Source organism: Anser cygnoides, chromosome 5, assembly GCF_040182565.1.
Source record: "Anser cygnoides isolate HZ-2024a breed goose chromosome 5, Taihu_goose_T2T_genome, whole genome shotgun sequence".
Classification (NCBI taxonomy): Eukaryota; Metazoa; Chordata; class Aves; order Anseriformes; family Anatidae; genus Anser; species Anser cygnoides.
In genome coordinates, this window is record NC_089877.1 from 5,652,186 (window position 1) to 5,672,888 (window position 20,703).

The following is a 20,703-nucleotide window of genomic DNA, read 5'->3' on the forward strand; positions in this document are numbered from 1 at the left end:
GTCCCAAATGCCATTTCACTGGACCAACTGTTTCCCTGCAGAGTAGGTGACATGAGCAAAATACTCCAGTTTAACATGGTTGTTGATCATGTGGCACACTGGAATGAAAACGCAAAATACACGCGTGTATGCAACAGCAAAAGGAATGCTCTCAACCTAAACTACAAGCTGTGTAAACAGTGCTAAACTGCAGCGTGCCACAGGGTTATCGATCTTTGTGATCAACTCAAGTCAAAGGCTCCGTTTTGTTAAACTGTATCTACCATTGGTGGTTGCACTATGACACTTCCCATTATCATTCTTTCAGACAGGCTTCCAAACTTGTTGGGGAGAAGAATTTTACTGCCGTTTAATACCAAACAACACTGCAGCAGGTGCTTTGTGTGAAGAACATTGTTTCATTAAACCACTCACATTCAGCCCTGTTAAGTTTGATCTTTGGATCAGAAGCAAGGCTGATGGGAATCCTTACCTGAAACAGAACCTCTCACCAGACCAATTTGTGACCCTCAGATTTTTATTACACAACTGCAGAAGGTACTGATGTTTGCTAAGTTCCACACAAATGGAACATTTCTAGAGTCCACTGAAACATAACCTCTATCCAAGAGGTAAGGGGAAGCCCAGATATTAAGCAGCTAAACCGAGGGGACAGCTGTGCAGTACTTTACCACTGAGCTTGAAAGTCAAGAGGCTTGAGAAGTGAGAAGTGTCGGTGTCTCAGCTGTACAACAGGACTAAATTCCTAACTTCTCCTGCCTTATATATCCTGCTCTGCGATATCTGAAACTGTCGTACACAGAAAGACAAGATAGCAGAGGACAACCACGTCATGGCTTGCTCTGAGCTGGTAGGAGCATGGAGCTATGTGCCCCGCAGGAGCACAGCCATGTAGACAAAGCTCTGAGACCACATTTGGGTCCATTTGGTCCTGGCACTCTGTCAAGGAAGGAGACTAGGCCCCCACCTAGGACAGGAAAAGGTTGGGGAATTGTTACCTTCACTCTCAACCTTGCACATCCATCAGTGTCACCAGGGGCATCAGTAACTGCCCACTGCTGCCCACCAAGCATCACACTACAGTACCCTGTGTCAGGACTGAGTGCCAGAGTTTATGCCCCGAATGTCACTTTAAACTGCTTCCATGCTCAGCTGTACACCACACACCCATTTGCGTATAAACACCCATCTTTGGTTAAAGTGTAACTTCATTATAGGTTCACCAGGCAGGACACGGGGGGACCCAGAGCATAGGAGCTCCCATACCTAGCACTCCTGCTGCCCCCAGGCAAACTATTTCTCTGCTTAGTGTCTGTCTCACGGTAAAGGGTGAGGAACAGTGAGCAGCACTCTATCCCCACACAAAGAAAGCACTGAAATGCATGGGTCAAAGCACTGTGCAAGAGCTAGACACTGGTAAAATGGTGTTATAGCAGCGCTGAAGCTGCACTCACATTTGGTGAGCTGCAGAAAACCAAACACTTTCTCCAGAAGCTATCCTGGACATTACACAACACTATCAAGTGTAATCATAGTACTTGGTACCACTCAAACAGTTACCTCCCTCTGCATCACAGGATGTCAGCTTCATTTGGTAATCAGATAGGTTTTTGAGATCCGTGATTGACAGGAGCTACCAAAATACAAATTTTAGGTATTAGTCTCATCATGCCTTCCAAATACAATGGATCTGAATGGCAAAATACTAAAACAAGGAGAACCCAGATCTGACTTCATTGCTAAAGAAAGTTACCAGGAATCACTACTGAAGTGAAGCCTAAGGACTTATCTGTAGGACGAGTTTGAGTTTTAAATTGAATACCCAATGCAGAAAATAAGTGTTACTATGTTAGCAGTTTCTGAAGAGTCATTAATTTATAGCCCTAGTTTTTCCAAGAATGTCAGAGCTGAGCAAGGTGGGGTGGACTTGAGTTCAAGGAAAAGATGCTACAATTTTTCCACTGTTAAAAAACCTAAAAACACAAGAAATACCACAAGGAAATATGTTAACAGCCTGAATTTCACCACAGCTTTCGGTGTGTCCCAGCATCCAATAGCGTATGTTATACTGAGAAATATGTTTCCATCCTCTTCCCTGCAAATCTCAAATGCCTTCACCATCAGAACTGATCCTCTGAGATTTGGATCCTCCCCAAGTTCATTTAACCTGATCAATTTTTAATGGCTGTCACTGGTTATTTCACCCAGTCAGTCAACAGCTTCTACAGTTCAAAACACCAGCCACCCTCTTCCCGCTCTGGCATAACACAGGGCTCAGGATCTACAGAAATTATTCATCTGCATCATAAAGAACTTGAAGGAGCTGTAAAAGAGATTGATCCCTGACAGCTGCACTAAACTTGAAAGCCCCTTCTTGGCTCTGAAGAAGGAGAATTCTGACCTGAAAAGGGGTCTTGAGCGAGCAGCCTCAAAGGGAATAAAATATCAGTCTGTAAAACCAGCACTCACTAGAAAACTCAGGTGATCTTTTAATGTAGGTACACCACTTGCCTCAGGCACAGCCAACATAATTACTTGCCACACTAGCTCCAGCTCGCAGGTTGATGTAACAGACCGTACCTCACCTCCTTTTGTCCTAAGTACTGAGCAAGCCCCCAGAACCACCAGAACTTCTACTCTAGTGACCACGTCCTGCAGGACAGCGCTACCATTTATCCTCACACCCAGTACATACTGCTCTGCCGCTAACATTAACCTTTGTGCTGATGCAACGCTGGTTACTAACTCAGCACTGGTCAATGTCTTCACTGCGTACTGCGGTGGCAGGAAAGAACTTGTGCTAGTCAGCAACACCGATCATTTTAAGGCTCACAGGTTTCTAACCAGAAGGAAAATTTATCCTAAAAGCAGGAGACGGTGGAGAGGAGTGAGGAAAGACATGTATCCAACTGCAAGCATGCCTAGAAATCCTCGGGAAGCAAGGAAAGGACATTCACAGACATCCCATTTGTGCAGCGACCACTGCTGAACCATTTCCTGTTGCCAAGGTAGGAGCTCAACGAGGGACGTTACCAAGGCACGGCAGCGAATTGTCATGCAAATGATGCAGGCATTGAAGGGACTTCCCGGCAACAGAGCACGTTTTTTCACCAGTTTGATCCTAGCACTGAAAATGAAACAAAACAACTGCGTGATCGTGAAGCAACATTGGTTTCAACCAGAACCACCAGCTACCCCAGAGCTGTGGGAGTACCAAACCTGCCTTTGGTGAATTCAGTAGGCCCTACTGCTCTTTATTTAAATGGGAACATAGAAAGAAATAGGCCCTTGAGTTTGGAGAAACACGTGCAGTGCTTTTTAACTACATTGTTTTTCATGAACTTAAGTGACACTGAAAACAGTGGCAGAAAGTAACACACAACCCTTCACACAGAAAAATCAGAACATACGTTTCACCCACATTGTGCTATTTGGGATTAACTCACACGCAGTGATTTTGAGTTGAAAGCTCTAAAAGTCTCACAGGCAGAAACTGAAACACTTTAAAAGGTGTTTTCAAGAAAAAGTAGAACATACACTTGCAGCCATACATTTACAAACTTTTTTTTTCTTGTAACAACTGCATTATAGCTTGGATGATACTATTTTTTTTTGCCCTTTTCAGGTTCAGAAATCTATTTCCAGCAGTGGTAATGACTTACCAGAATAATTGGTATTTAATTTTCCTTACTTGAAACAAATTATTACAAGAAGAGTTGCTTAGTTTTCACAGAAGTACTTGTAAACAGAACTATTGATTAGAAAAAGTGACAGAGGTAAGGAATTTTTGGGTTTTTTTTGCATCTACAGGGAAACTAGTCACAAAATCCTCAATGAGGAGCAAATATTTAGCTCTGAGGGAGTCCTCTGGACATGACCAAATCAAAGCTTTCTCTTAAGTTCCTGTCAGGGTTAATCTTTCCCCATCCCTAACAGTTACCTCCCAATCTCTCTCTAAAAACAAACATAGAATTTGCGTGTGGCAATCACTTATTATTTTAACAATAGGAATAAAGACTCACCTTTCTGGACTTACCATTTCAGGACAAACTACAGAATTATCAGGGCAAACACAGAGAACGCATAGAAACTTGGAACAATGAAAAGAAAGGCAAAGGCTGAGGCCAAAGAAAGGCAACGGAAGGAAGAGCAGCGTGCCCACCAGAAGAAAAATGAAATGGCTGGCTATCTGAGTGGAAAAAACAACCTATATATATATATACCAAACAACTCCCTTGTCCCTGTGTCTGTGCCATGTCCAGCGGAGAACTTCAGAACAGAAGGAAAACCATCCGTTCCCTCCTTAACTCATGGGAATGGCAAATAATGCCAGTTACCAGCAGCTCTGCAAGAGGGCAGGGTGCCTCAGCAGCCAAGCTTCAAAAGCAGTTGCTTACGAGCCAAACGAAAGCAGCCTCTGCCATAAACCCCACAGCCTGGCAGCTGTGTTTCTCCTAAGGACAGGCCTCACGGCACTGGAGAGGCAAAGGCAGCAGGGCAAGCCGTGTGCCAAGGTCCACAAGAACAGAGTGCTCCTTTCTGAGGCATGTCCTGCCATGACGCAGGAAAAACCTCACACAGGAATAGGAAAGAAAACCATAATCACTCAGATCTCTAATGGCTGGGAGAGCGAAGAGACAGCAGGAGACAAAGAACAGTGGAGATTCAGCTAAGCTGCCAGGCATGAGGCTGAAACAAACGCAGCTTGTGAAACTCAAGCCAAGACAAAGAAACCATGAAGGCAAGAGATTTTTTGACAGGAGGAAGCAAGAAAGCAGCGTTGCCCAAAGCCCACAGAACACCCCAGACTGCTGGGCAGGAGTAGGCCAGAGAGGTACCTGGAGGTAACCGTGGGACAGAGATGGCTTGTTGCGTTTCATCTGTATTTATTCCTACTATTACATCCCTCCATCCAAGGGAAATGATAGTACCTTCACCCAGAGGGGCAGGAAAGGCTCCACCATTCTCCCAAGCAGCCATGACCTGTGTGACGTCCAGCTGACGTTGGCAGCTGGAGCACAAGTCCTGAGCTGCCTGGGACAGTCCCGCTGCTTGGCTGGCTGGTAGGACACTACCTGAACGAGTTTCACCATCACCCAGGCGCAGTCCTGTCCCACAGCCCCCCAGATTAAACTTACCTCGCATTTCCACAGCAACAGGTTCCCCTGGCCTCGGGCTCCTCTCTCCAGAGGCACGCTGTAGGACCGCATCCTCCCAACGCCAAATTCTGGAGGCAGCAAACGTGGTGTACCTTTCTGTCCTCAGGAGTACCTTTGACACCTGGATTTGATCTTACTGCAGGACCAGGATCTGTCCCTTTATAACTTCGCTCCCGACATCACAGTACAGCATTTACCCAGTACTCCCCCCCTCCTCTGCTCCTGGGAGGCACACCCCACCACTGCAAGCCACCCCTGCCATTCCCTCTCCTTCTGGCAGGGTCAGCAACGTTCAGCACCACTGGAAACGCAAGGTGACAACCAGAGCACAGAGCAACTTGCCCTCAGCCACTCCTTCAAGCCGGGGCCACTCATGCTGAAAAGGACACAAAAGGACCAAAATATTGCAGTAGCATGAAATACAAGTTGCGTAAGCTTCAGTACTACTGTGCTCAAAGCCATTATATCACTTGGCACTGCATATATTTACATCACTATTAAATATAATCTGTTCACCGGTGTGGACAGACTGTTTGCCTTCACACTTGATCTCTAGGTGGCACTGTTCATAATACCAAACTTTTTAAAACTGGTGTTTCAAAGTGCCATCTGCTGGTACTCGAATTATTTACACAGAGCTGGTTCAGAGAAATGGCTACTGAAAGTGACTGCAGAGTTCTCATGGAGTTAGCTGTACCTCAACCCCAAAGACCCATAGCACTTTTTATTTTTATTTTTTTTTGCTATTCTCATAGTTTATTGCAACTACATCCCAAAACACTTAATAGATAAATACAAGAGCCTGGCAGGCAGACACCAGGAGCACTGAAGGAAAACCACTAGCAAAGACTCTTAGGAAAAGCTGTTGCTACACTAATAGGATCTGGCAACCATTTATACTTGAACTTGTGTAGGGTTGCCTACTTTCAAGCTCCGCAAGAGCTACCCTTATGCTGTCTTGTAGTGAAAAATGACACTTTGTGCACTGTCAGCTCTGCCTCCTCTTTCATTTCTGAAACAATACGTAAGCAAAAATTCACACTTGTAAACACCTGGCTGAAAGCTTAAGGACTTTTTTTAAATGCTGGCCATTACAACTAACGAACAGCAAGAAAAAGACTGACCCATATTGCCACGTCAGCTGCAAGCAGAGAGAAATCTCTTCTTCAGCTCACCAATTTCTAGTTACGCAGAAGTAACAGCAGGTATCTTGACAGAGCGTGGAAGCTGGCAATCTAACTTTAAGATGGACCAGACAGCAGCGCTTCATAGAGTTCAGCTGGAGTGCAGTGCTCTTCTTTTAAAACTGTCTTAATCCCAAATGCTGTATTTAGTTTCACGATCAGAGTACAGGAAACCTGTCTTTCTGCAAAACTGGAGCCTGGTGCCTTTTTGATCCATTTCTTACGGCTAAGCAAGCAGTTACTACACTTTAAAAAAAACGTTAGGCCTATTTTAAATTTACTTAAATGCCTTTTAATGCAGCAAAAGTTAAGTAGCGCACCAATACTTAAGAAGTACCGGTCACAACAGCTCAGTAAAACCTCCATTTAAAATTTTATCTTACAAAAGACACAAAAGCCTGTCGTCTGCATTTTAGCAGAAAGATGACTCCTTGGGTCACAACTACTTCGAACCTGGAGGCACAACTTCAGTAACAGTGACTGTAGACCAGCCACTGCCCTTTGGGTTTAGGGGAACTGCCTCAGCAAAGACATGGCATCTGAGGAGCGCTAAACGGTTCTATTTACCCAAACCTCAAAGATGATTCTTAGAATTACTTACAAATGACACCAACAGTTACCCAGAACATCCGTTGACCTATGGCAAGTGCTACTACAGAGGGAAGCAACAGGAGCCCCAGGACCAGGAAGATGCATTTCAAAAAGGAGTTCCTGCTGGCATCCACAGGGCAAGGAGTCCTGAAACGGTTTGTGCAGGTGTGCAGACATGCACACAGAGGCATGCTCTTTCCCTCAGCTGTCAGGAACTGTTTCAGATCCATTTAAGCTTTCTGCACCCGTTCTTCAAGAGGAATGGATCCACATTAACCTACGATGATCCCATCTACCTTTCCAGTTTTGTTTCCCTCCGTCACCCCCAATTCTTTCCTCTCCACCTTTAAGTTTCCAATTTTTCCTCCTGCCTTTGTTTTCTTCCCCAGTTCTTCCTGCAGGACACACACAGGAATGGCACCATATTAAGAAAATGCACTTGCTGTGAACGACTAGGTTACTTGTCTAACTTGAATCTACCAGATCAAAAATCAAGTTCTAGCAGTCACACACTCTACGGCTAATCCAGACCAGCAACAGCCACTACCCAGATGTGCAAATGTAGGATGGCAACGTGGAAACCACCACCACACTTGTGCTTCAGTCCGAGAACCGCCCGTTTACATCTAGCTTCCTGACACTGACCCATGTTTGTAAGACACCAACCACTTAGAGACAGCACAAACGTAGTCAATGGGAATTTATTCTTTCAGTAAGTCATAGCCAGCTCTTATGCGACCAGGGCAGAAGCTGTCGATGATTCACTAAAAAGAGAGAGAAAAATAGAAAGAGGGGGAAAGAGAGAGAAAAATATTAATTGCAGGGACAATTATTACAAACCAGTTGCCAAAAACCACTACTTCAGTTCAAAGCTTTACCCACCAGTCCTGAGCTTAATCACAACTCTTAAAATTCTATATAGGATAAAAACAGACTTCACCCTTCCTTTTAAAATACAAATAGACAACAGAACTAAACCCTGTTCAAAAACCTGGCTGGCTGCACTTCAGCCTTTTCAGAAAGAAAAGTTCTGAGACTAAGACTTCTACAGGAATTCTGCAACGTTGGCTATTTTTTTCCTAGAGAAATGACAACTACAAATGACTATCAATTGTCACCACAGCTACTGAGCCATTTCTCAACAGATTTTCAGACTAACACAAACTATAAAAGTATCTCAGTAAGAACAGAGTGCGCTTTGTGTAAAGTGTTAGAAAAATTGTCTAGTACACAGTGGCTTCACTCATTGAGACAACTCTCCTTTTCCAAGTGTTGTAGCAGTCATTTTACCCAGCAATGAGCTCCATGAATTTACCAGTTAATAAATATGAAAATATCTGTTCTTTGCAAGCTGGTTTACCTGTATGTCTGATCACAAATGCACTCTTGATCCTTCTAACAAAGGACCCAGCATATTGCTTACTAGACCTAGAAGACCGCAGTGAAAACAATAACCTAAAATAGAGGACTTACTACTTCCAATTGGGCGGCAGTACTCTCTTCGTTTTGTAGTAGCGAGCCAGACGATGGATTCTGCTTTCAATCAGAATCAGGCGGAACTTGGCATCTTTATCCTATAAAATAACATTGCATTACAACCAGGATCTACTTTGACTTCTAGGCAACGTACATTTCAGATGAGCTCTAGTAAAGTCAAATATCCAAAGCTACTGCTGCAAAATCCATACTCCCACCGTCTAAGTCCGATGCGTATGGTAAATTCATAAACCCCTCCTTAACGTGATACTGAAAAATCAGAAAATGTGAGAGTTGATAGTGATACAAAACAAGGCATAGGACAGCAGAGGGGCTCTCCCCAGGTGCCTAGGATTGGTTGCATAAAGTTTTAGAATCTATTCTAAGAAGTTATAAGGGAACTACTGTATTATTTGAAAAAACAAGTGGAGTTCCTATTTTGATTAGCACTCACCTTTCTGTTTCTCTCAAGATGCTTGCGAACAGCAACAGCTTTCTTGATCAAGTGATAAAGATCCTCTGGAAGGTCTGGGGCCAGTCCCTTTGATTTAAGGATTCTCAAAATTTTGTTGCCAGTAACAAAGCGAACCTGGGCAACACCGTGAGAATCCCTCAGGATCACACCTGAAACAAACATTTACATACTGCACTGAAGAGAAAAACCTTACACAAACAGATGTTATTACTTTAAGGTCCATTTCACCAGACATCCAAAAAAAAAAGTTCTCTCTAAATATTGGTTAAACCTTTCTGGTAGAAACCATGAACAGCAGTAGACAGTAAGTGAGCAAAATACTATTCACAGAAGCTGAAATACTATCAGAGAGCATGTTAGAGGCAACTGACCCACCCATCACATACAGGCAGGTAATACAGTAAGTGCTACAACACTACATGGAGATCTTCAGCAGAACTTGTTAAAGCTAGGAATACAAACACCCTTTGCTCTGGGGGTAACAAAGACTTCAGGGACTACTTCGGAATTAAAGTAAGCGTGTCCTATTAGAACATTCTGCTCAGGAGCTCCAAGCTAAAAGTTAACAGTAAAGTCAAAACAGGAACTGGTAAACTGGAGAAACTAAGCTTCCCAATAGCACACACTAGTACTCTTAAAGAGAGGTTCTAAAATTAAAGACACCTCACAATTTCTGACTGAAAAAATACCTACTTCATCAAATATGCTTCTTGCAAGAAAGAGACACACTGCATACTTCCAGTGGTATCCACATAGTGAATACATACACACCACAGAAAACCTGTGTTTTCTTAATATATTTAACACAAGTTGAGGTAATTATTACATTTTCACGGTCAGAAAGACGTGTTTTGCCTACATTCCGGTGTTATTCATGAACCTTACCAATTTGTGAGGGAGTCAGGCCTTTTTTTGCAAGCTTGTAGATCTGCTCCTTCACGTCATCAGAAGTAAGTTTCAGCCACTGAAGAAAATTACAAAACAAAACAAACAACAACTGATGAACACTGATTAGTACAAAGGCACAGACTAACTATGAAAGCCTATGATACGTGATGGAAATAGCTGTTTTGTAATGTTTGAGAAAACAGTTGAGAAGTTATACTTTTAATGATACAGAAACTTATTTAGATTCTGTGAATCCATAGTGCTAGTCAAAATGGTGGAGAAAGACAGAGGTGAATGAAGAAAGACTGTTTAAAATACCCCCATGCAGCCTCCAAACAGCTGTTTTATCATTAGCTGCCAGACTTAACACGTGAAAACAAATTTATAGAAAAAATCACTGCCACTGGGAAGGAACTCTTTAACTGGGCCTTTGACAGAAAGGCAAAGCTGAGAACCATTTAGCCATCCATTCCCTGCTACACTACCTACAGAGATTAGTGGAAGTCAGACTCGAAGTACACAAATTAATTGAAAATGAAAGAACTTGATCTCTATCCAGATAGAACTGTGTCTTTTCTATTATTTTATGCATTAACTTGTGCTAATGGAGTCACTGCTCTGTGGTTATCAGAGGAAGAACACCAACAAACTGGGTAATCCCAACTCCTTCCACAAGCTACAACAGCTCCCAAGAGTTTTTCTTCCCCCCTCCCCTCCTTTTTTTACACTGTTAAGTTATAAAAATAGAAATGGTTAAAGACTTATTTGGAAATGCTCTGTTGATTACAATTTAGAAAACAAATAAAACCCACAGGGTTCTTCGCAAGCATAGCATTTGAGCATCCCAATCGTTATCCAAATACTTTAAGCAATGTTAGTATACTTCACGTAGCTTCACGATGTTTTATTTTCAGTTATATTCCTGTGCTTTAGCTTCCCGGTTCTGATGAGCTATTTTTCAGAGTATGGTTTTCTATACACACCACAAACCGATCTTTCTGTCAGCAAACAGATCCCCCAGACCAGTCTTGGAAAACCAGGTGAGTTAAGCAGCTGCTGGCTTAGTGCTTTGGTAAGCCTTAATTTGAAGTGAAAACCCCTCGAACAAACAGAAGGCACGCCGGAGTTCCTCAAGCTTGTACTACGAGCGACAGATCGGCGCTGCACAAGCAGGCTCCTTACCGTGGGCACGCTGCGGCGGTAGGGCAGCGCTGACTGGGACAGGCCCTTCCTGCGGGAGGAAGCACAGCACACGCTCAGCGCCGGCCGGCAGCACCGGGCGCTCCCCGGGGGGCCGCAGCCGGGCCCGCCGCGTTCCCTCCCGTCCCCCCGTCCCTCCTCGTCCCCCCTCGCCGCCCCGCAGCGCGCCCCCGGCCCGGCCCGGCCCCGCACCCGGGAGCGTGCATGCGACCCATGATGGCGGCGGCGGAAAAGAAGGGAGCGGCGCGAGGGGACGGCGCTTCCCGCCCGCCTGCCGCCGGAAGCCGCCTCAGCGCCCGGCCGCTGGCCAATCGGCGGCGGCGCGGCCGCGAGCAGCGCCCCGCCCGCTGAGGGGCCCCCTGAGGGCCGCCGAGGTGCGGTGCGTCAGGGCGAGCGCTAGCGGCAACGCGGCGCCACGCGTTTCTCACCAGTGACCACACGACCATCAAAACCGTTTTAAAATTATTTCGGTTTATTCGTATTTTGTGCTGTAAGACACTGTGCTTCAATAGCGAACTGCGAAAAAGGCAGTACATATTGCTTTCGTTTTATTTCACAACGGAACGTTTCACAAAAACAGTAGTCTACTTTCCTGTGTTTAAGTGACTTGTGATTCTAGTGATGGAATGGAGTAAGTCTCAAAAGCATCAAGTGAGCAGGAAATATATCTAGTCAGTTACATAGAATACTATTTACAGGCTATGTACTAAATGAAGAATATGCAGAAGATACTTAATAAAACTGGGATTTGGGAGTTGTTAGTGTCCATTAGCATCAACCCAGTTTCTAACATTCAAGATATTCTTAGCTTTTTAATTGCAATAATTCCTAAGAGATTGGACCATAACTATTTTAGGCACCAAGAGATTCAAGTTTACTTCTTGCTTCTGTACTGAAGGGAGATTGGTCAGTAGCAGGGGAATAAAATCAGATTCTGAACAAGCTTTTTAGTGTTGGGTAGGCAGAGGACGTTCCTGGATTGAGTTTTCATTCATCGTTGTAAATTTTACTTCTAGTCATACTCAGCGCTGAGAGTCTGTCACCCTTTCTCAAACACGCTTCAACATTTACCATTAAAGTGTGAAACTTAACTCTATCGCTTTGTCTAGACAGAACATAATCACCCTAAACACCGAGTAAGGTGAGTAAGAACACTATACCTGTAGTGCAGAAACTACCTAATTAAGTAACCAGTGGTATTAACAGGAGACAGTAAGTCGTATTTGTACTCCACTATCACAGTATATTTCAAATCTAGTGCTGCTTGAAATTTTTATATTTTTTTTTTTAAGTGGAATTACTGTTGCTGTCAAATGGAAAAAGAAAAAAGTGCAACCAAATTCCTCGCTCAAAAAGTTCTGTTAATGCCACTTATTTCTGGCCTGCAAATATCCAGCAGTTGTGCTTTTTACGTAGAGGCCATCATTTACACGGATGTACAGGTAAGTAACGTAGGTGCAAGTGCCACTTCGATTTAGTGTCCAAATCTGTTATACATTTAATCACTGCTGTTATTTAAGTTCTAGAATTTTTGCACTGTTGTAAAACACTGATAACCTGGATGCATTTCCTACGGCATCACATTCAGACAGTCTTCACTGGCATTGGAGATCATGGGTAGAAGATGGGGTACAAAATTTTAGGTTGCACTGGAGATCAGCATAAGCGATTTTATCTCTAATTAACACATCTCAGGAAAAGACTTCTACTAGAATCTGCAAGTTATCAAATATGAGAACGTTACCCCTCTTTAAGGAGCAGAAAGTTAACGTGTATACATATTTAAATACCAGGAATGAGGTAAAAGAGAAGCATTTGAATTATAAGGCACCATTATTTACAACTTCCATTATTGGCACTCGCTCCAATAAATCTTTGAGAAGCATGCATCTGGAAATAAATGCAATGCTAAAGAATTTTTCCAGCCCTTCAACCTTAATTTCTACAGGCGTGTGTGAAGCCACAGAAATTTTACCCGTCACTGCTTCTGTGATGTTTAGTTAATAGCATGAGTGTAATCCTAAAAGTACATAGTTTCTTTGATATCCTCCAGCATTATGCCATGAATGACATAAAACGGATTACAAAAAAAATTATAAAGCAAAAATGCATTATATCCCCAAGCCTAACGATTAAGTTATGGTTTAACCAGCCAGCATGGTCAAACTGTTCATCTTACTGTTGTGGATGGTTTAAAAACACCTTCCTTTACCTGCAGCTCTTAAGAAAGACTTGTAATAATGCTTTGATAACATTGCATAAAAATAATCCAGCAATGGATTTCTAGAAATCCTTCAAATTAGGCTTCACGAAGGTTGGTCCAACATGTCTGTTGAAATGCAGAGGTTCTTATTTTAAGATGTACAAGTTATTTTCAAGTAGGAAGATGCACAAAGCACAAGTGAATACATCTGTTCTGTTCTTACTCAGGTGTTGGAAAAAGTTCATAGATATGGTACAGCAGTTAGTCGATACCAGTTAACAGTCTCCTTGCTTAAGTTGAAGTCCTTTAGAGAGAGTGTAATTCCACCCAGGAAGAAGTTCTCTCGTAATGATTCCGCACTGAGCACACTTAACTGAAGTTCTCTCTGTTTCAGAGTCTCCATGCTATATCCACTGTACACAAGCTAGAAGGTAAGAAGTCAAGAATTTTTTGGTTATCCAAATGAAATTACAAGGATTACTCCTTTTTTCTGACTGCCTAGCCACTGATACTTTATGACCATGCAGTACGTCTGTTTCTCAGAGACTAGGCTGAAGCACATGCAGATTTTGTTTTGTGCTCTTAAGCGTTTAAGAGGACCAGTGTTTTCAGATGCAAGTACTTTTTACACACCAAGAGTTCTGAATTAATTCTTTTCCTCATCCTGAATCAATGAATCGGGGGTGGGAGACAATGTTTAATTTTAAGATTCCTTTACTTCTCTCCATCACTCCTCAAAGTCAGAGTCAGAAATTTCATTTGTAACAGTACATTTACCTATTCTGATTTTTTTATTTTTTAAACAGGGCAAAGTTTTGAAACAAGTTCCTTTTAAATTCATATATCTTTACAGATTTATTTAGACGTTATTTTAATTACTGCTTAGAATAAAAGACTGTAACTACAGGGAGATGTCACATAAATTTTAACTTGCCATTTCATTGAAAGTTGGATTTCTCGTCTTCCGGGAGATTTTGGTTTTGCGTTTGGATGTTTTGTGCGTGTCTGGCAATAAGTATGTTTTCACATACGGATTTGGATCTGCACCATCTTCTGTAACCTACAATCCAAAACCAAGTCAAGTTAGAAAATTAAGTAGAGCATGCCCATTTGATTATTTTCAAATTGCTAGTCTTAGCCATCAACATAACCAAAACCAGCAGCTGATTTAGGTTAGCGGTTGGAGAATTTGTAGGAAGAGATACACTTCCATCATCTCTACATCAATCCAATTCAAGAAGGTAATTGACAAAATAGAAACAGTTTTTGGCAGGGAGCTCATCTCCTCTTACTTACCAGATCTTTAATGTGCATCACCATGATAAACAGAGTGCTGTTTCTATATGATATGGATAGCTTCACTTCTCCTCCCACTTTGCCTGAGGTAGGACTTGATGGACTTGCATCTGAGAAAAAATATATAATTATTTCCTTTGTAATATTTGTATATCATCATCAGTACTACACTAATTATTTACAGGCAAAAAAAAAAAAAAAGGACATTTTTTAAAAGATTTTTGCATTCTCTTGTAAGAACCAACCTGGAAGTTTAGAGTAAGAACTTAAATAATTTATTCAAGTCACAAGCAAACCTAAGTGATGACACATACTGTTGCAATTTTTGGTATGCTTTTTCATTTCCTAGTAACTGTACGCAAGCACATCTGTAAAGAAGGAATGCTATACAAAATCTCAAGGAGGGAAAACTGCAGTTAATTTTAAAAGATTCCTTATAAAACACATGAAAAAGGTGTCATTCTACAGTCACCCAATTTATAAATATCACACCTCCTGCCCTGAAAATAGTACCTACCTGTAGATCTGGCTATTCCGTCTATTCCTTCCACTTTGTCATCACGAAGCAGTGGATGGAAAAATGTATAGACAAGATCACACTAGATTTGGAAGAAACGTTACATATTAGATTAAATGGTAATGAGCATTAAAATTTGAAAACCTTCATTGGATTTGCTCAAGTTACTTGAACTCACTTCTGACACCTCTGAAGAACTGTTCATCAGACTCTGTATGTAGCTGTTGAGCTCGACTTTTCTTTTAGCAGCTACATCTTTTATGTGTGTTCTTCCCAGAACCATCTTGTTAGGAAAGCTGTAAGGGGAGAACAATATAAAGGTTTTAGTTAATTTCCTTGAAGTTAGTGCAGTAAAAATGTCATTGCAATTTCCATCCTGAAGCATTAACATCCCTTTTTACAGTGAGTGGAGGTACGGCATGCTAATAGGCAATGATGTTTTAAAAAGGTAAAGAAACGTTTATAGGTAACTGTTACAAATGATATATCACAAACTAAAGATACCGTGTTGGTCCTCTGGCTCTCCTCCATAATACTTCAAGATGACAATTTTCTCCCTTAATCGCCATCTCTGAGGTCTACTTAGCTTGAAATGGAGGCAAAACTGCTGAGAAGCGATCTTTAACTCCACCCAGTTGGAATCATTTTTTGCTGCATTATATTATTAGCAGTGCATTATATTTTGCTCATTATAACAGTGATGAGTGAGTGAGGAACATACCCTGGTAACTTCCAAAGAGGAAAGAGAATGCCAAGTTTGTTGTGGAGCTCCTGGAACTCATCAAATGTTCGGAAAACAAATGTTGGCTCAGCTTGCCCTTCTCTCAAAACTCTCACTACATATATCTGTCAAAAATACAGAAAAAAGAGACAGTAGTAGTAATGTTATAGAACTGACTTTGTGTGACCGTATTTTAACAATTAACTCCTCCTACTACGGTCATCTTTCTCCTGCATGTTTCCCAGTAACACTGTTTGAATTTTAAAGTTAGAATTATTAATAGCCCTACTGTAATGCAAAGTAACATTACATGATTTTCCCATAATGTAGGTCCACATCTGACAGTGGGATAAAAGTAGTTAAAGCTAAGCTGTCAGCATTCCCACTTCTAAGCCTCATTCTAAGTTCATAGAGTATAGCAGGTGAACAAACTTTTAATAGATCAGTGCAAGACTTTATCTAGCCACATACCTGCGCAGCCAGTACTACTGTGAAAATTTACAGGTGCAGACTATGGAGGAACCTAATGGCTTCTTCCTCCCCAGTCTAATTCTCTACGATTCTAATGGATTCAACTTTTTAAATATGCTGGACAGATGTAGATGTACTGCATTATATAAAAGGAACTTCAAAAAAAAATACTGGTGATACATCCCTAGGATGCCGTTATTCATGTCATTATAAAAGGGAAATGGAAGTTGAAAAACTGCACGGAAAATTAAGTTCAGTGGATTCAATTTATGGGCAAAGAAGTTAGAGATTTTTTTTTTGTTTGTTTGTTTTTTTGTTGTTTTTTTTTTTTAACAGAAGCAGATCACATCACCTTAGCAATTTCCTGGAAAATAAAAGGCTGCCTTGGCTTAGATCAGGAGTACTCAAATACATTAATAATACAGTGATTCACTGCAAAGCTTTTCTTCGACTCTGGAATTATTTATCTTTACTCTAACTTACCTACGTGGTGTCTAGGAGATTAAGTCATTCACAGCAAAGGCAACTTGGAAACAGATACACGTTACCATATTAGCATAGCACTTTTAAAATCAACTTGAGGAAAAAGTAACTTGGGCTAAACTAGTCTAGGCCAGCAAACAGCCATAGTGAAATAACGATAATAAGGAAGGAAATAACATTGTTGCACATCTTCATAGGGATATGATTATCCATAAAAGTCTTAAAGTGTAAGCCAGGTCTATCAAAATCCCAAATTGTATTGTTTGCTGTTACTTCTGCCCTTTACGCTTTTTTCTGGATACTTTTCAAGGTGCGTCTTCATTTTGAAGAACATTCTTAGATGTCAAAAATACCAATCTCTACTTTAGCAACCAAGTTGTGGGTTTAGCCTGGCCAGCAGCTAAGCAGTCACACAGCTGCTTGCTCACTCCCACACTCCAACTGTCAGAACAGGGGAGAGAATAAAAGCCAAGTAAGAAGACTCAAAGTTGAGACAAAAAGACAGTCCTTGGGGTGGAAAGGCAGGAGGTGATGCAAATGCAATTTCTCACCACCTCCCATATGCAGACCCATACCCAGTCAGTCTCCAAGCAACAGCCACCTTGGAAGATGGTTTCCCACCCACTTCTTCTCCCACCCCCCAGCCCCTCTTCTTCCCTTTTATTTTTTAAGCCAAGCATGATATGCCAGGGTATGGAACATCTCTGGTCAGTTCCAGTCAGCTGCTGTGTCCCCTCCCAACTCCTCGCCCACCTAAAGCCCACTCACTGCAGGAGGCAGCTGCGGAACGGGGTAAAAAAGAGAAAGGCTTGGCAATGGACAACTGCTGTTTGGCAACAGCCAAACCAACGGCCGTAAATCCAAAACAGCACCAAATGGGCTCCCGTGAAGAAAGTTAACTCCATCCCGGTCAGACCCAGTACAGCTCTGCTCTTCTTCAGGAAGCAAGCAAGCAGGCCCATTCCCAGTAAGATCTAGATTTCAGTGGTGGGTTTTGGTTTTACTTCACCCACAGTGGGGCTCAGTTGGGTGTGCACATGTCCAGGCTCCCCTTATAGTCTATGCGGTCAGAATTCAGAAAATTTTTAAGCTCATCCTTATCTGTCATCAGTGCATAATTCAACATGTAAGGCTGTATTTACTTAATATCTGACAATAAAGGAAACCTAGCTGTCTATCTCAAAGGTAGCTACTGAAGGCTAAACCAGGCAAGTCACACCTGGACTAACTCTTTGTGACTATGTACTGAACTTAGAGCAAGACGGAGAACGGATCTCGTTGGAAGAAAATGCATGGAAAGGGATTCTACATACTCACATAATGTTTATCTGGATTATATCTCTTCTGATATGTAAACACAGACACTTGTTTGATTCGGCCATCTTGTTTCAGAGAATATGTCTTAGCAGAAAATGAAAGGATGGGTTCATCATTAGATGGTAGACCTGAGAAACGGAGCTGAGCCAAGTTATGAATGAAAAAATTAAACTTTGTGGCAACGCTTCCTAGACTGGATTCAATCAACCTACGGAAGAAAAAAGTAACTTCAAATACTAGAGCGCATTTCAGAACACAAAAATTGTTCTGTCAATCAGACAAATTTTAAGTCTTTAAGAAAAATAAAAAACCAAGTTATTAATGACAGAGAAACAGAGTTTTTAAACTAAAATTGACCGATGAGCTATATAAATAGCACCACACAAGCATTTAACAGGAGATTCTGTATTCGAACTTTGGAACTGGTTGTTATCCAAGAAGCAACAGTTTTCCAGAGTTAGTAACAAAAAAAAATTAAAAAATTACATGCATACTATTGCAGTCTGTCCCCCCCCCCCCCATATATTTAAAATGCATTACAATAACACATTTTGTAACACATAGCAACAACTCAGTTACACTATATGCACACACCCACTTGCTATATTGGAGTGTCATCCTTCCCTCCCCAGCATACTAAAGCACTTTTTGGAAAGCTTCTTTACACTGCATGCATTTCAAGGATACCAACACATACACTGCTATTAAGGAACTTGGATGCATTCAAAATGCAAGTCTCAAACAGCAGAATAGAATTGCTTGCTCTCACTCTTCCAAACCATTCTTTTGCATGAGGTTACTTTTAAAGGCGAAGTATCTTAGCACAAGCATTAATCATATATGAAACTGGTCTTACTTATGCAGTTTACTGGTTCACTGATTGGTATTCTGCGATTGTACAATGCAACTAACTCAACTTCTACAGATATGCTTGTGAACGTCCTTAGTAAATTTTCACCAAAGCAGGAAGCTCCCATCAGAAGAATGATGCTGGTGGTTATTTTAGTTCTTTCACTTATCCAGTACCTTGTAAAGAAAATGGTAGCTTCTGCATCTGTTGTTTGGGGCTGAAGAGCATCCTGGACATACTTCAAGTCCTGAATACCACTTAGTTCTGGTAATCCAGAAGAAAGCATCTGTAGGAAATTACATTTGCAGTTTTAATGTAATAAACATTCTTATGTGGAAATAATTAAAATTCTTAGACCTTCAAACTTAAGTGAAGCTGCAATAAATTGCTGAATGCTAACAGATATAGACAAATAATTCCTTCCAATCAGCATTTATTCCCTTGTCTTACCTCTGCTGACTTAAAAGCACCTAACAGAGCTTTGCGGTGTAATTTATGGTATTTTTGAAGTTTTACATTCTCAGGAAATAGGTAGGTAGTTAAAAAGGAGCCTAAAAAAATTCACCACATAAAACCTTCCCCAAAAGTACATCTGATATTTCTGGCTTCTAAAGACATGCAAGAGTTCCGGCACCATAAAAAGCTTAGAATGTAATATGAGCCAACATTACAGATCTATCAAGTTTCAACTGAATTTAATACAATGCTTACCAGGGAAAGTAGGTTAAGGAAGAGGTTTGCGTGTTTCCTTATCGAATTGTAAGCTTGACAACAGAGATCCACAAACAATTGAAAGCGAATAGTCGGTTTTTCACCACCGTTAATGACATAGGCCATATCTGATGTTAGCACAAAAGGAGCCCGATCCCTGTCCAAAAAGCACAGAATTTCTATGTTGATTATAAGGTCTATTCACTTTGTCACGTGCTTCCCTCCACTCCCAGGTATTCGTATCAAATAATCCATTAATACCACATTACTTTTCTAGTTTGGGATCAGCTGCTTACTGCCATCTTTGATTCCCAACACATTAACACGGCACCGGACCTACAGATTGCCCAGAGCAATGCTTAGAAGCCAGGTTACCTTACAGTGCCTTTCGTCCCTCATTTCTAGAAGCCATAACACACTGATAAAAATGCAGCGAATATATTGTCACCTGAACTTCTCTGTCCTGATGACATAAACCATCTTCCCCAATGCAGAGGAGTAGTAAAGACAAACTTGCTGCTCGCTCTTGTCTCTAACGTTGGCATTCACTACTGTTTTATAAGCCAGTGACTGTTTTCATTTGTTTCACACTCAGAGGTATTTGGATTATGTAACATTTCTGGCACTCAATTATTCATTCATTGATAAAATTTACATAATAAGCATTTTATTTGAAAGATACACCTATGTGCTTTGGCTTAAAATAGTTCTAGAGATATAACATGGAAACAGAAAGCTGGAGACTTTACGGAATGAATTCTATACAAACAAGTTTGAATGCATTCTGGAAACTTAGTGGTTAAAGTGGAAGATATTGGCTTCTAACTGAGAACATCACTCATCAGGAATTTAAATGTTAATGCTTATAATGCCTATAAATATATACTTTAAAAAAATCACTTCATTCTCTACATTGCTTAGCTACAGAAAATACCTTTTAAAGCTACCAAACATTTGTGCGTGACCCAAAAATTTTCCAAAGTCGATGTGAAACATATGCCCTGTGTTTCGAAGCATTATGTTATCGTTGTGGCGGTCACAAATTCCCAACACATAAGTAGCTACACAGCATCCTGCACAAGAATAAATGAAGTTTTCTGAAGCCTGGGAAGGAGAGAGAAAAAAAAAAAGTCAATTGAGAACAAGTGTCAATGGGAAAAA

At 41.3% G+C, this 20,703-nt stretch overlaps 2 protein-coding genes across 7 annotated transcripts in view; both read right to left on the reverse strand.

Moving 5' to 3' along the window:
- Positions 1 to 7,617: 7,617 nt before the first annotated feature.
- On the reverse strand, positions 7,618 to 11,273 carry RPS13 (ribosomal protein S13). Its single transcript, XM_048070205.2, has 6 exons — positions 11,166 to 11,273; positions 10,956 to 11,004; positions 9,771 to 9,849; positions 8,865 to 9,034; positions 8,408 to 8,508; positions 7,618 to 7,698 (listed from the first exon to the last, which is right to left on the reverse strand). Exons 1-6 carry the CDS (start codon positions 11,186 to 11,188, stop codon positions 7,665 to 7,667), a joined length of 456 nt encoding a protein of 151 aa, XP_047926162.1. The 5' UTR covers positions 11,189 to 11,273; the 3' UTR covers positions 7,618 to 7,664.
- A 150-nt stretch (positions 11,274 to 11,423) lies between these two features.
- PIK3C2A (phosphatidylinositol-4-phosphate 3-kinase catalytic subunit type 2 alpha) overlaps positions 11,424 to 20,703 on the reverse strand; it is a 49,613-nt gene continuing 40,333 nt past the window's right edge. For all 6 annotated transcript variants that reach the window (XM_048070201.2, XM_048070199.2, XM_048070200.2 and 3 more), the window contains exons 24-33: positions 20,477 to 20,646; positions 19,543 to 19,699; positions 19,008 to 19,117; positions 17,982 to 18,189; positions 15,711 to 15,835; positions 15,168 to 15,285; positions 14,990 to 15,071; positions 14,473 to 14,582; positions 14,111 to 14,236; positions 11,424 to 13,600 (exon numbers count right to left, since the gene is read on the reverse strand). In XM_048070201.2, coding sequence (XP_047926158.2) covers positions 13,418 to 13,600; positions 14,111 to 14,236; positions 14,473 to 14,582; positions 14,990 to 15,071; positions 15,168 to 15,285; positions 15,711 to 15,835; positions 17,982 to 18,189; positions 19,008 to 19,117; positions 19,543 to 19,699; positions 20,477 to 20,646 — 1,389 coding nt within the window. In that variant the 3' untranslated portion in view covers positions 11,424 to 13,417. The remainder of the gene's footprint in view (positions 13,601 to 14,110; positions 14,237 to 14,472; positions 14,583 to 14,989; positions 15,072 to 15,167; positions 15,286 to 15,710; positions 15,836 to 17,981; positions 18,190 to 19,007; positions 19,118 to 19,542; positions 19,700 to 20,476; positions 20,647 to 20,703) is intronic.

Coding starts and splice junctions, on each gene's coding strand:
- RPS13 (XM_048070205.2), bottom strand. CDS start 11,188: ATGGGTCGCATGCACGCTCCCGG. Junction 8,509..8,864: donor ATCTTGAGAGAAACAGAAAG/GTGAGTGCTAAT, acceptor GTTATTTTATAG/GATAAAGATGCCAAGTTCCG. Junction 7,699..8,407: donor CTGCCGCCCAATTGGAAGTA/GTAAGTCCTCTA, acceptor CTCTCTTTTTAG/TGAATCATCGACAGCTTCTG.